This window comes from Aphelocoma coerulescens, chromosome 2 (genome assembly GCF_041296385.1).
Source record: "Aphelocoma coerulescens isolate FSJ_1873_10779 chromosome 2, UR_Acoe_1.0, whole genome shotgun sequence".
Classification (NCBI taxonomy): Eukaryota; Metazoa; Chordata; class Aves; order Passeriformes; family Corvidae; genus Aphelocoma; species Aphelocoma coerulescens.
This window is the reverse complement of record NC_091015.1, coordinates 142,695,339-142,709,599: the sequence shown is the minus strand read 5'-3', so window position 1 is coordinate 142,709,599 and position 14,261 is coordinate 142,695,339. Positions and strand designations below refer to the sequence as shown.

The 14,261-nt window shown below is 36.3% G+C and overlaps 1 protein-coding gene across 1 annotated transcript in view; it reads right to left on the bottom strand.

The window, feature by feature from the left end:
- Positions 1–14,261, bottom strand: part of SLC26A7 (solute carrier family 26 member 7) — a 77,057-nt gene that overhangs the window by 6,799 nt on the left and 55,997 nt on the right. The window contains exons 12-15 of the mRNA XM_069005082.1: positions 10,252–10,358; positions 8,167–8,233; positions 4,375–4,491; positions 2,637–2,685 (exon numbers count right to left, since the gene is read on the bottom strand). Of these exons, the coding sequence (XP_068861183.1) occupies positions 2,637–2,685; positions 4,375–4,491; positions 8,167–8,233; positions 10,252–10,358 (340 nt within the window). The remainder of the gene's footprint in view (positions 1–2,636; positions 2,686–4,374; positions 4,492–8,166; positions 8,234–10,251; positions 10,359–14,261) is intronic.

Here is a 14,261-nt window from a genome sequence, read left to right as displayed (position 1 = left end):
AGAAATGGATATAAGAATGATGATAGAGCAACAAAATAAGCCAAACTATCACAGTAAAACTTTTACTGTTATGTGCTAGGCTATCAGGCAAGAAAATACCACATTTTAGAAGCTCAAGTGAAGAACATGTAGGGCAATGGAAAGAAGTGATGACAGGCAGAACATACTAATGAGACGTTTTAGGCAGCAATAGTGTCTCAAGAATTAAACAATTGTTTCTTCAAATTTGAATTTCTCAATGAGTCAGCTTGGCTTCTTTGGAAGATTTTTCATGGGATACACTGAAAATATATCTCTTTGTTTTAAGTCCTGATATGACATTGATTTCCATAGTACTTAAACACCTGCCTATGGCTTAACTTAATATTCACCCATAAGGAAGACATATGTAAAGTGGAGCATTTCATTTTCCTAAGGTTTTACTATGCTGGTTTTTGTTTGGTTAATTTTTTAATACACTATGACATATTGATGCTGGAGAAGAAAATTGTGTTGGTAAGATTTGCAAAGGTCTTATACTCATTCTTCAACCTCAGGCCATCTTTTGTTTAGTTGAAACATACTCTGCTCTAAATGCATCCTGAACTAGCACATAGATAAATGATCCCTGGCATTCATAAACGGAAAACTAGAAAATAATACACACTTATTTATATTTTTCTGTGAGCAAATGTTTGTTATCATAATGCATGCAACTGAAAAAAAAAGAAAAGAAAAATATGAAGGAAAGGAATTCTGATTGTAAAGACGAGTTAAGCTAAATGATTTTGGCAGAGCAGAGGTAAAGATTTTAAACTATTGAGGGGACTTGGAATTTCCACATTATGCAAATTTATAATGGTGGTAATTCCTTTCTGACAGTAGTCTGAGAGCCAAAGACTTTTGGACTTGCATCTCCAGACATTTACTGTCTTTGTACTGTCCAACACACATGAATAGATACAAACAAAAATATAGAATTTTAAGGGGAACCTCCTGCCTGAAATTACTGTCATAGAAACCCAGAAAGGGTTCATGTGATCTCCCAGGCTCAGTGTAAAAATTCCCTGCTGCATCCTGAATTGCAATAGAGGATGCCTGGCCTCTAAATGAGGGGGTAGGCAAAGACCTGCAACCTCTTTGTAAAAGTGGCATGAGCAAGAGCAGTTGTTTCATTTGGTGCTGATACAGACAGTATTTCCCAAAGGGAGAAAGGAAAGATTCTGACAAAGGCATAAATTTCCATGCTTTCCTGGACAACTGCCATAAGGCTTAAGGATTGTGTCCTCATGCTCCCCTCCTTCTTGAAAATTTAAGTTCCACATTTTGCTTTTCTCTTTACAGGGATTTTTCTTTTTTCTCTCTGTTTGTTGTTTTAAAGACCCCATGAAGAATCACCATAGACTGGTTGGTACAAGTAAACAGCACTTCAGTCCTCAAGGCAGGACTTCGGCTTTCAGAAAAGACGTCTTGTGTCTTCTGCCACTTTTTGTAATATGAGAAACCAGTTCATCTTCAAGATGACTGAAATATGTACTGGTAAGACCTTCTCAGACATAGTATTTTACAATATAGTCAATAAAATACAATATAATCTTCAGTAGCCATTTTCATAGGTTGCTATGCTACAGCAAAGCACTCTGTCACCCCCAAGAAAACTAAATTGTAGTTTCATAAAAATGTCCTGAGTCTAGTTAACAAACACGAACAATCAGACAACAGCTTCCAAATCAAATTTTCTACCGTGGCCTTAATGCTTATAAGTGTTTTAAATAAACACTGTTTTAATTCTAACCACAATGAAGTCATCTGTATAAAGTATCTACTGCAAAAGGTTGCTGCAGCTCTCCTGTGGGAATGTATGCGCTCTGATTTGGTTTAAGTGTTACAAAATGTGAAAAGAGTGGAGTTATCCAGCTTAATTGAAAAATAAACCTCTAGGGTTTTTTATTATATGTTGTATTGATACTGTATTGTATTGATATACTGTATTGTATTGATATACTGTATAATATTGGTGGTTATGGCATCACTGAAAACTGAGTTGACATTTTCTGAGATTTTCTCTTATGTGGCTTTAAAGATCACAAAGATTTGACATGGTTCTAATCTTACTTTTACTTTTTCATACCAATTGTGAACGCCAAAAATACCCAAGACCAGAGCTGAGCAAAACAGTCTCTTCAGCCTGGTCTGAGGATGAGTCCAGGCAACAACACGGGAAGTGTTTCCCCCACTACATACATGTCTCTTTACACACACCGTAATTCCAGTGCCACAAGCAGAGACACAGAATCAGCGAATGGTTTGGGTTGGAAGGGACCTTAAAGACCATCTAGTTCCAACCCCCCTGTGATGGGCAATAAGGTGTCCACTAGAACCTTCCACTCCTGTAGAAAAGGCATTTTTATGGGGTTCCCTGCTTTTGAAATCTTAAAAAGTCAGTCAAAACCAGAATGAAAACCAGGACTTGTTAGGCCAAAGTTAACATAGTTTAAGATTGTTTAGCATTCATGCTTCATTGAATGTTTGGTCTAACTGAAAATATTTGTTTCCATAAAACTTGTGGGCACCTAGAAATATATAGAAAAATGTGGAGCCATTTTGCACACTTACACCCATCTTGGTTTTAATATGATTTGTAGATATAAACTCACCATGACAACTTCCATTGGAAAATGAACAGAGCAATGTGTTCTGCTCACACTGAAATAAAAGCAACAAATGATTTACATATCAAGGAAAACTAGCCCATTGCACAGTAACAAGAGAAAATCAATGCAATACATAAGAATTCTGTTTCTCAGTATCAAAGTTAACTCATTCTCTCCAAAATCATGTGCTATGCAACAGCCTGTTGGATGTATAGTATTTTCTGGTATAACTTTAGAAGAATACTGAGGCACACTCTCAAACTGATATTTTGCACTTCATTCCAAACATGACGCAACCTCTGTCATGTTTGGATTCACTAGAAAGCATATTTTGGATACAGTGTTTTTGTGGTTAAGAAGTGGTCAAAAGATGGGAGATATGTTCTTGAAAAGAAAAATTCTAGGCACTGATTTTATAAGATTAACTTTTGATTAATTTTCTACTTGCTGCAATCTCATCTGCTACACTAATATTTTAGTAAGAACATTTTTGATGTGTAAATTAATTAAAAAATTACATTTATCTGGAGAATTTTTATAATAATTATTTCAATATGCAAGTTCTCAGTAGAAACATGAATTAAAACCAGAAACAGAGCACAGAAAAAAATTTGAAACTGCTTTTTTTTCACACCCATTATGTGCTACAGAAAGACATTTATTAAACAAAAGAAAAATTTAAAAAGAAGCACAGTGTTTCAGGCAGCTGTACTGCTGAGTACCTTACAGAAGAGACAAAGGATAAAACCTCCCTTATAGGAATGTATAAATTAACTTATTAAATTAACTTCTTGAATTGACTCTAATTAATTCCATGCAAATCCTAAGTAATTTTTCTCTGTTTGGAGGTTTTTTATCATACTAATCCAAATCAGTCAGCCTAGCAAAAACAAGGGAAAAAACCATCACATTTTCTGAGCTGAATTTCCACCCATCCATGTGCATATGGCTAGCACAACTCTTTGTCAAGGGACAGCAGAGGTAATAGACACATGTTGCTGTCCTAACAACCCATCTAAGGCATGGCTGTGATTTTCTCAGCCCAGTTGGCCAAACTGGATGAAATTGTCTACAGTAAGCATTGTATAGTATTGGAACGTCTTCATGGTACTGAAAGAAAAATGATAATTTATTTTTTGCCTTTTAGGAAATGTTGCAGGAAGTTGCAGTAGTTATGTGCCAATAAACTTGGAAAATACTATACTTATGGGAATATTCTCCAAAAACATGTTATATGTAATTTGTGTGCTGTTTATTTTTCTAATACAATCAGTGCAAAAGAGGAAAAAGAAACAACTTATAGTTAGAAATGAAGCGTCCATCTCTCATGGACTTATTTTCAGAAAAAAAGAAAATCACATTTTATTCAAGCATATTTGTTGAAATATGAAAGCTATTCATTGTCTAAATCCCAGTCTTACATTAGCTGAGGTTATGTAAGTTCTTGCAGAAATTTTGGAGTTTGGGGTCAGTGCTTTAATGTATCTTACAGGATCACAAGCAGAAACAGTAGAGATACTGTTTTCAAGTAGTAATATGAGAATAGTCCATACTGAATCTGATTAAGATTAGGATTAGCTTTATTCTAAATGAATCATTTCTAATGTTACTTTTTTATACTTGTTTCAGTATCTGATTGCATTCTCTAAGAAATGCAAGGAGAGCAAACACGATCTTCAACCCAATCACGGTGATTACTGAAGCATAAAGCACATCCCACCTCATTTACAATATCACATACCTGGCTGCTCATGCCATCCTTCTGGATTATCTTTAACAGGTCAGCATGAAATTTTCTGGCATTCAAAAAGACTAACGGGCTGTTGACTGAAACTATTTTTACCCGTTTTAATGACTCCTGTGGAATGAAATAAACATAATGCTGAAAAGGTCATCTTGGATTTGGAGACCAAACCCCAGACTAATTTCTCTAAAAATCCTAAAAATACCTGTAAATTAACCCAGGAGGAGCTTTGGATTGTGAGTCTAATTTAACAGATAATTCTATTGATCAGTCTTCACACATAAATGAAGAATGGAAATATAAGTAATATATAATGAAAATTTTCTATCATTTTAGCTAGCATGAGAAAAAGCATGCGTGTTATAAAGCATAATACTAAGAACTGTGAGCTAACAATTATAATAGCACTATTTCAGTTGGTGTGATCCTCAAGCATAGACAAGGTAACATTTGCAGACAGGTAGTATATTTTATTAGACAAACATGTCTTGAAAAAGGTACACAAGGATTTAGGGCAAACACTGCAGGTGGTTTGGGGAAAGCTGGCAATATTCATCTTGGTCATCTGAAGATGACCTTAGTACAGATAGTTCTCTATGAAAATACTTGGTGGATCCAGATCAACCTTGAGTGACACATTTAAAGCTTTCCAGCCAATATCTGCAACCAACACAATAATCTACATGAGAACTATCAGTTGCCCTTGATCCTGTCTCTGCATTTCACTGAATAAGCTATAAGCAGCTTACCAGTACCTTCATTCAGACTGTGTAGCTCAAAACATAAGTGTTACACAGCAGAACAATTTTGGAAGGACACCAGATAATGTTCAGAAACCCCCAGGTACAAGTGGGAGACATTTTGCACAAAACAAGGGCTGTTTCTCTCACTCTCAAGGTGTACTTATAAAACACCTTCAAAAGCCAGTAAGAAAATTAATATTTATATATAAATATATTGAACACCAGGAAGACATGCTTAAATCCTGGTTTTGTAGGAGGTAGAATTAAGTTAATTCTACTGAACTCCCAATTTTCCACAGGTTGTGTGACAATGGAAGTAAAAATCAAGAATTTGCAAGAGAATATAGGTCAAAAAAGTCTCTCTTCTTCCTAACAAAAGTCATGTAACAAGGTCACAGTCAAACACAAGTAAGTGGAGCTGACACAGACCATTTTTTTAAGTAGTATTGCTTGGGATTGCATTGAAGATATGCAGTTTTCCCAACAGACTTTCAAGCAAAACAAGAATGGAAATCTTTACCACAAACCACCTAAACTATCTCCTTACTGCTGTTCAGACTTCTGGGAATGAGATGAGCTATCAGACACCACCACAGTGACCATCAAATAAAGGAAACATTTCAAACATCCCAAACTGAGGCAAAGAACCCCAGAGTATGCACAGAGACTTTGCGCAATTTACCTACGAGTGTGATGTGGTAAATACCACATCACTGACGTGCCAGTCAGACAAGTGGCAAAGCTCAACTGGCTGTTAAAATGTCTCCATTTATATGGAATAAAGCTCTAAAGGGTAAAACAGAGGACAGTATATGCTTGAATGGAGAAATGCTCTGACATCCCACAAAAACTATGTTATACACAGCTTGGTGTGGAGACAAGTGCACACTTCAGTGCCATAGCAGCACTGTCAAAGTAGAAGATAAAAACTAAGAAAAAAGGAAGACTGATGTGCAAAGATCAAATCCAGTGATGATCAAGCTTCCAAAAGTACAAGGTACAGAACTTGAAAGGGTCAAACCATAAGGCCAGATCAAACAGATAGACTTAGGTATAATTTTTTTGTCCAGAATGGACAAGGCCAACTGTGCCTAAAATTGACCAGCCAGTTATTCCTGGGTCTGGTTTGATTCTTTGTTAACAAGAACTGCTCAGAGAAAAATGAGCTTCCTCTTTGTTGAGTCCTTGCAAAGAAAGTAGGAAATTTATCTCACGTGTCGGTCCCTGCCAACACTTAGAAGGCCCCAGGCCATTGACCTGCGCACTTCTGCACAGCACTGGCTCTGCTTGGGTACGAGTTCAGTGCCAGTGAATGCCTGGGATGAAATGTGTTTCACATAAGCTTCTAAACACCCTTTGATTTTTTTCCACATTAAAGTGTCGTTTCTCTTATTGATGAAATAACCCCTATAAATCCACAGACCTTAATGGCAGGGTAGATCATTAAGCTTGCATATTTTCATGTTTAAATGTCTTGTTGTTTATGTCTAATCTGTTACTTACCAGGGAAACTTGGATCAGTCTAACATTCATACATTAAAAATTACCCTAAATGCCTGCTGCAACCCAGTGACTAAATTCAATTAAAGGCATATTTTCCTTCTTTGTTTTGTGTAATAAGCTCTTGAGCAATTTTCTTCTCTAACATAATGTTATTTTCCCCACTGTCTGCAGACACTAGTTTGTTATTACTAGGTTACTGGCGTTAATCTTACTGAATAAGGGGGAAAAAAGTAGCAGGGGAGCAGATAGCTTAAAAAAAAAAAAGTATAAGCATTTGTACAAAGTGCTTCATGATATGAACCGATACAAAAAATAGCAGGCAAATCAAATTTTGGTTACCCATCTCTGACAAAGTTACTCCAACATTTTTATTAAGAATGAAAAGTGATATAATAATTGACAGCTGGGCCAGCCTCAACAACAGTGTTTTTACTTCACATTTCAGAGTCCTCCCCATTCTTATGTACCTTTCACATTCCAACATTGCTCAGCATGCCAAAACAGTAAATACCCTTGAGCCCTTGGAAGTTCAGATTTTGAGCCCAAGTTAGCTCTGATGGAAGACATTTGCCAGAAATAATAAATTCTTTAAAGAAGAGCTGCTTAATGGTGAAGCAATAACTGCTGAGCATGTGGCTTACTGATACATAAGATCTTTCATAAGCACTAGGAAAGGAAAAAGGACGTAAGAGAAACTGCCACGGTGGAGTAGGCAGAATGTCCCAGTGGTGGGGCTCTGTGCTCAAAGGACACATGGTTCTACTTCTCTCTTGGCTGCTGACCTACCATTTCATCTTGGAGGTGGGAGTTCACCTCTCTGGGTCATTACCCTTCTCTTCTTACCATAGACCTGAGCAAAAGCAACTTTGATGATAATTGCAATGAAAACAACCAAAAGAATCTGAGTGGTTGCTTTAGGTTTGTAAGAAGCCAAATTTTAAAGGCACAGTCTTTGGGAGAGATTCTTCCATCCATTTTTCATGTGCAAAGGGTGATGAGATGTGTGAAGCAGTCTGTGACAACTTTGTGGTGCTGCCCCTCTTTGCCCAGCCATATGGTGTCCTCTGGAACAGTCTGGTCACGAGGGGTTGGTGGCAGAAATGGTCTCAGAAAAGAGATTGGGGATGATGAGAATACTAGAGGATTTTAGGAAATGTGATAAGAATATGGAGACTGCTATTGTCTGCTCAGATTGCCCTTGCCATTCCTGGCAAGATATTTCCTTAAATTTGGAATTAGGAAACTTTAGAAAGAGTGTTTGTTAACTAAAAATGACAAATAAACTAAGATGGATAGATCTAAGAGGACTTGCCTAACTTCACTTTGCAGACAAGCAGCAGAACCTTGAAAATATTCCAGTTTCTGATGGCCAACTAGTTTTGTTTTTATTATATTATACTGGCTTTAGATTTCAAGTGGTCTTATCATAAACACATTACCTTGATTCCCTGATTACAATCTGGTAACTAACTAGAGAAAACAAACAAATCTGAATTAGTGAAACACACACACATACAAAAGGTTAAAAAAGAAATTAACTTACACTATTATCTTCTGCTTTGTATTTATATTCCATCTCTTTCATATTTTTCAAATTGAGTGTCTTTGCTCTGTAATCAATACATAGAGAAAAATCTGTACAGTAAATCATTAGAAGCCTTGAACAGAAACAAAAAGACACACACCCCAAACTACAGCATAGCAGTTTAAAGGTCTGACAAAGCAATCTGCATATTTTTGTGATTACAGACCTTATCTTTTCTGATAACCATCCACTTAAAGAGTAAAAATTTTCGAATTATATCATTTTGAAAATATGAATAATGAAATTCTCTGGTGAAGAAAATCTTAATTTTCATTAGCTGGCAAGAGAACTATTTTCAAGTCAAAGTAGCTCATATATAACCTATAGCTTCAAAAGTTAAGAAGTTTAATATTTTTTAACTGCAAAATCATATTGTAAGGAAAGGGAAAATAAATATGTAGAATAGCTGTGGGTCATGAAAAATAAAGATATTTTATTTGTCATTGAAATGGACACGTCTTTAAGAAGCAGAACATTGCACTCTAGCTATCAAAATGGGGGACTTACTGGAAAGGGCCAGTATTCCTGTGCTCTCTACACAGTGAAAAGAGAAAGTTGCCTTGGAAAGGGAGCTCAGCGTAGGATCTTCCGATTCAATACATTCTTTGCAGGAACACATTTAACTGCTGAAGACTGTGAAACTAGCTATCCTGTCAGACAGATGCACCAATATACAAGCAGTATTTGCAGGTATTGGGGCCAGATAAACGAGCCTTTCAAATATCAGCTGTTCTCTCATCTTTGCATAAATGGAGCTGTGGCTGCTGCTGGTTTTAATACATTCTGTTACATAATATTTACCACATCCTATAGTCTGTCATCTGAACAGAAATTTTACAATAAGTAGTCCATGGTATTTTCCTTGCTTCACTCCTGCTAACGCTTTTGCTCATGACTGTATGGCTTACTAGAGGTTATCTTGTTAACCCTATCTGTGCCATACCAGTTTTAAGGCTGCTACCTTGTTCAATGTATTTAGATGGCATGGACAAGCATGTGCAGCTTCACTGAAGAACAGAGAGATCACTGGAAAGAGTCTTATTTACATTAATTAGTGCAGGTTCAGACTGAGGTCTCCACTAGATCAGGCTCTTTTGTGTTAGATATCCATCCCTTTCTGCTGTTGGAGAACCTCTAACATCCAGGCTCAGGGTAAAAACAACATGAAAACTTGCCTTTTGTTTTACTACCAGAATATACCAAAATTTTAGTTTGCTGAGTAGCACAATGTTATCACAAAGGTACTGATAGTTTCTGCTTGAATCAATCTCCCATCATTTTTAAGTGCCTTGAAATTTTGAGCTATTTTCATGCTGGTTCTGCAACTTATTCTGTGAGCACAGAGCTGTGCACAAATGTCTAACACCATTAACTTTAACAAGCATTTAATCGAGCTGTCTATATTGTGCTTAATTTCAGTGGGATTCAATGATCATGCAAACAACTGCATGCAAGCAGCAAGTAATTTCCAGGACTGGTGAGCTGTGAATTATTTCTGTAGCACAAATCAATCATGAACTTCAGCTATATTTCCCTTTACTCATGATCCAAAGTAGCAACTGTAATATATTAAAAAAAAGAAGAATTTCTGATTGCTCTAGTTTCTTTATCCTGACTTTTCTAATTGATACACAGAACTTATACTTTTTGTTAGACATTAGAATAGTTGTACAGTTATGTTTCATTAATCTATATTAGCAGTGCAATTGCCAACTACCAACTCCTGTGCAACATAGTACCTAGAGGTTTATAAAGGCTCTTAGTTACTAAAGCTTCCCAGACATACTTTCTCCTTAAGGAGCAAATAAATATCTAATGGAAAAAAATATTATTAATCTTCCTGTTGATTTTATGCTACCTTCACATAATGAATGATGTGACTTTTCCCTTTGAATTGTCTTATCTTGCAATTTTCTGCAACTAAAAAACTGAAGTTGAGTTGTTAAATTTAGTATACCGTATGTCTATCCTGACTGTGAAGCAATATGCAGAAAGAATACATAATAATGTGCTAGTAGAACATTTCAATGAATTGTTTCTTACCTGGGAAAGCGAAAAATCACGATTACTATAGTGCAGACAACGCCATACAACAGTCCCACATTAGCAGCAAAGCATATTGTAAACACATAGGTACTAACCCATATGCTCTTTAAGGAGGGGAGCAAAAAGAAGTAATTAGTTTCAAATTTTATAGTAATGTGAGCTTTATGAATCAGAAATAAAGATTTTTAAAACTAAGATAGTTTCTCAGATGTGAACATGATGAACATTCTCATCTTTGAACTGGCAAATACTGAAGACTGAATTAGCAAATAAAATAATGCCTCCCCGTGGGAGGCCATGAACAGCACGGCACAACTCATCCCAGTGCTCACAGAGGTTCCTTCCAGGGTTACTTAAAATAGCATTTGTGTTTGTGCTAACAGCTTAATTCACAATGAATTCAGTTGTTTTGGAAAACCTGTATTTTATTTTTCACATTGCAAATTCTTGTCACCTTCTTCACTGCACAGATTTTAAATCCTCCTTTCCTTTCACATAATGAGGTGCCCTAATGAGGTCACATACAGAGAGCTTTTCTCCCACTAATCATATAAGTGGGAATTATAATTTGCAAGGAGGCTGATTAACAGTGGCGTTTATCAGAGTACAGCTGACTAAAACAGCTCTATAATAAATAAAAATTACTGGGGAATTAATTCCTTCCAGTGGAAATGGTAAGATTTCATATTACTTCCCCATCTTTCAATATTTGATTACTAAAACTTTGGACTCATTTTAAATACAAGTTTAAGAAATACACACAAGCATATCTGAAACTAAAGTAACTTTGAGAAGAAATTTAAAATGTTAAAAAAACTTTTAAAAACTTTCACATTTCAATTTTTCCTTTATTTTATAACCAGAAATGATCACTTTTATTTCCATACTACAATGATGTGTACAGCTAAGAGACATGCAGATTTTACAATTAAAAGAAAAGTACAAATTACTTGATCTCTTATACCAACCCAATTGTTATAATAAAGTACATATTTCTTTCCTTGAGGGAGCCTTAAGCAAGGACTGCTATCTAATATTTCTATAAAAGGGGTTAAAGAAGAATAGAAAGTATTTTCACTCCTCTGGATATACAGATCCCCACAGGTGCCTGTTTCAAGAATTGCAGTGCTTCTTGTTCATGTTTGCAGAATAACAGATCACATTACAATGGCACAATCAGTGTTAAGATTATCCTTTCTCATGCTTTCACTTAACTCACGAAAGCCAGAGACAATAGAATACTTTCAGCCTAACCACAAGAATTTTGCTTGAGCAGATCCCAGAACTGTTATTTTATGAATTATAAAATGTAAGTCATACTATACTAACTTGTGCTTCATAGAGGACAGAGTGTTACATGAGTCTATCAAGAAGCCTTTTTCATCTCCAAGATTCCTAACTACTGCAAAAGAGTTCTCATTTCTTCAACAGGATGGCTGCTAGGCAAACAGGTAAACTGAAACTGTCCTCAATCACCAGTTGTATTTTAACATGACATCTTACCAAATTGTTGTGCATATATTTGCAAAGACTACCTTTATGAGCAACAGATATTGAGTTCTGATTCATGAATAAGAAAATAATGCTAAGATTTATAAATCCAATATACATTTATAAAGAAACTCACCTGGACATGGAAAAACTAACAGAACTACTATAAACCTGAGAGATCAAGAATTAGCCTATCTTAATAAGACTGAGCCCTTGACAACACCTGAATCCACTTCAGTGCAATCCAGTTAAGCTGCAGACCTGAACTTCATCACATCTAACTAAATCACTGCTGCAGACCTGCAAAATTCTTATGTCTCAGAAGAAAACAGAAAGCATAAAACCCCAATACAAAGTCTGCATAGGAAGAATCAAAGCCAGAAATGTTTAAGTACTGCTGAGTACTGAGAAAGCTAGTTAAGTGCCTCTCCAGCAGTCTAGTATCTTACATCTTAACTGTAATCAGAGACTGCCATTGTTGTAGAGCCTGAGCCAAAACAATCATATGCTCATTAGTCAATCACCTTTTCAGTGCTTTGTATTGGCCTGGAGTCAGTACTTCTTTAATTAGGGTAGCACCAAACCTGTAGAAAGAAGTTATGTTGATCTGATAGACTTTTTTTTTTTTAATTCATGGGTTATTGCAAAGTTCAACAAAGAAGTCATAAAAATACCAAAGTTTTCCTTGGCAATTTACTTAAAGATGGTTATTGCATACTCCACAACAGATAGAATCTAATCACTCTTCAAATCTTAGCAATAATATATTATAGGCACATGTTAATTTCAAAAATCAAAACAAAATCCACCTTCAAAGTATCCTTGTACTGTACTAATTTAGAGAAAAACTCTAAAGAGGGAGAAGAGAAACAAGCAGAAGAAATGCATTTATGTCAACTCCTGTATATATCAGAAAGTATCAGAAGCACTGAGAGGTACAATGACTGTGTACAGCAGCTGCCTCCATTTAGACTTTCCATTTCATAGGGTCTAATCATCCACCATTGATGACAGTCTAAAATTGGCACCTGGTAGGAAAAAGCATATAAATAAATTGCAGAATACTTTCTGAACCTAGGGCTAACAATGCAATGCTAAGGTATGGTGATAAGAAATGTTTCTGTGTGAGTTTGAAACCAGATTACGCACTTCCCTTTTTCATTGCAAACTGAGGATATGATCAGCTATCACCTGAATGGGTAGGGTTCCTTGCACTTAACTATCTGCAACACAGCTGTCTGGTTTCCTACCATAATAAATGGATTTGGTTATCAGGATGAAGAAAATTCAAGGTGCAGTTCATCTAACTCCTACCTGGTTATGCTGTTTCTTAATAGAGGGAGAGATGAACATGACTCAGCTGACCAGAGGCTGTGATGAGTTGCTCAGATAGAGGCCCATGCTACAGCCACCACAATATAGCCAAAAGGAGAATCCCATTAAAGCCTGCTCATTCAGGAGCTTTCTCAGCAGGAAAGATGCTGGAATCCTGGTTCTGGCTCTAAGGACTGAGTGACATGGCCATGCTCCCACATCCCTCTGCAAACAAATGACTTATGTGTGTATTCATCCTCAGCACACCCTTCATCAAAACTTAGGATTCAAGTGAAGACCACCACAGCTATAGAGCAGGAGCTGCTTAATGCACTTAGGGACATGGTTTAGGGGTAGACTTGGCAGTTTTGGGTTAACAGTTGGACTAGGTGGTCTTTAAAGGTCTTTTCCAACCTAAATGATCCTATGATAATAAAGTGGTATGGTAGTTCTTTAATATAATTTTTCACAGGCATTCCATCCACAATGGTTGAGACAGTATTTGTTTGCAAACAGCCCTGGAAACAGAGGGACTGATACAAATATTACTCTTTAAAAATAATTTATATGGTTATCATACTTTCGTTGGATTAAGCATTTGCAAATTCCTTCCCACCCCACTGAGGCCAACTACAGCACAAGTAATATAACTCACAGTAGCATATTCACTAATGCAGGAAGAATAGAAAATCTCCCTATGATGTCATAAGCTAGAGGCATTGATGTAAAATTATTCTCACAGAAGAGATGGTTTCCTACTTCATAGAAAATTGTCTTTATAGCAGAGCCCTGAGAGCTCTCAGAGCCTTCTCATGATTCAGGACCCATGTGTGATGAACAAATTTAAAAGGCCATCTTCCTCCTGAGGATAATATGTGAAGAAGTTCTAAAAAACCCCAAGAAATTGCACTAATGAGCTCCAAAATTTTCGAGGAAGACCCTTCCCAGGCCCTCTCCTCTAAGTATTTTAACAAAATAGATTGGCAGGGTGTTTTATCATGTCTCGGAAATTCACAATGGCAAGATCCTGGAGGATACTGGTCAAAAATGAGACCCTCATTCTTGGATCTACTTTAATCGCTGAATTAGTAGCATTCCTTACATCCTTTAATATTAATATATGTACATACAATTACAATTCATGCATCCATAACTACCTGTCATCACAGTGCCATGTTGGGAATGTGTAATTTTTACCACAA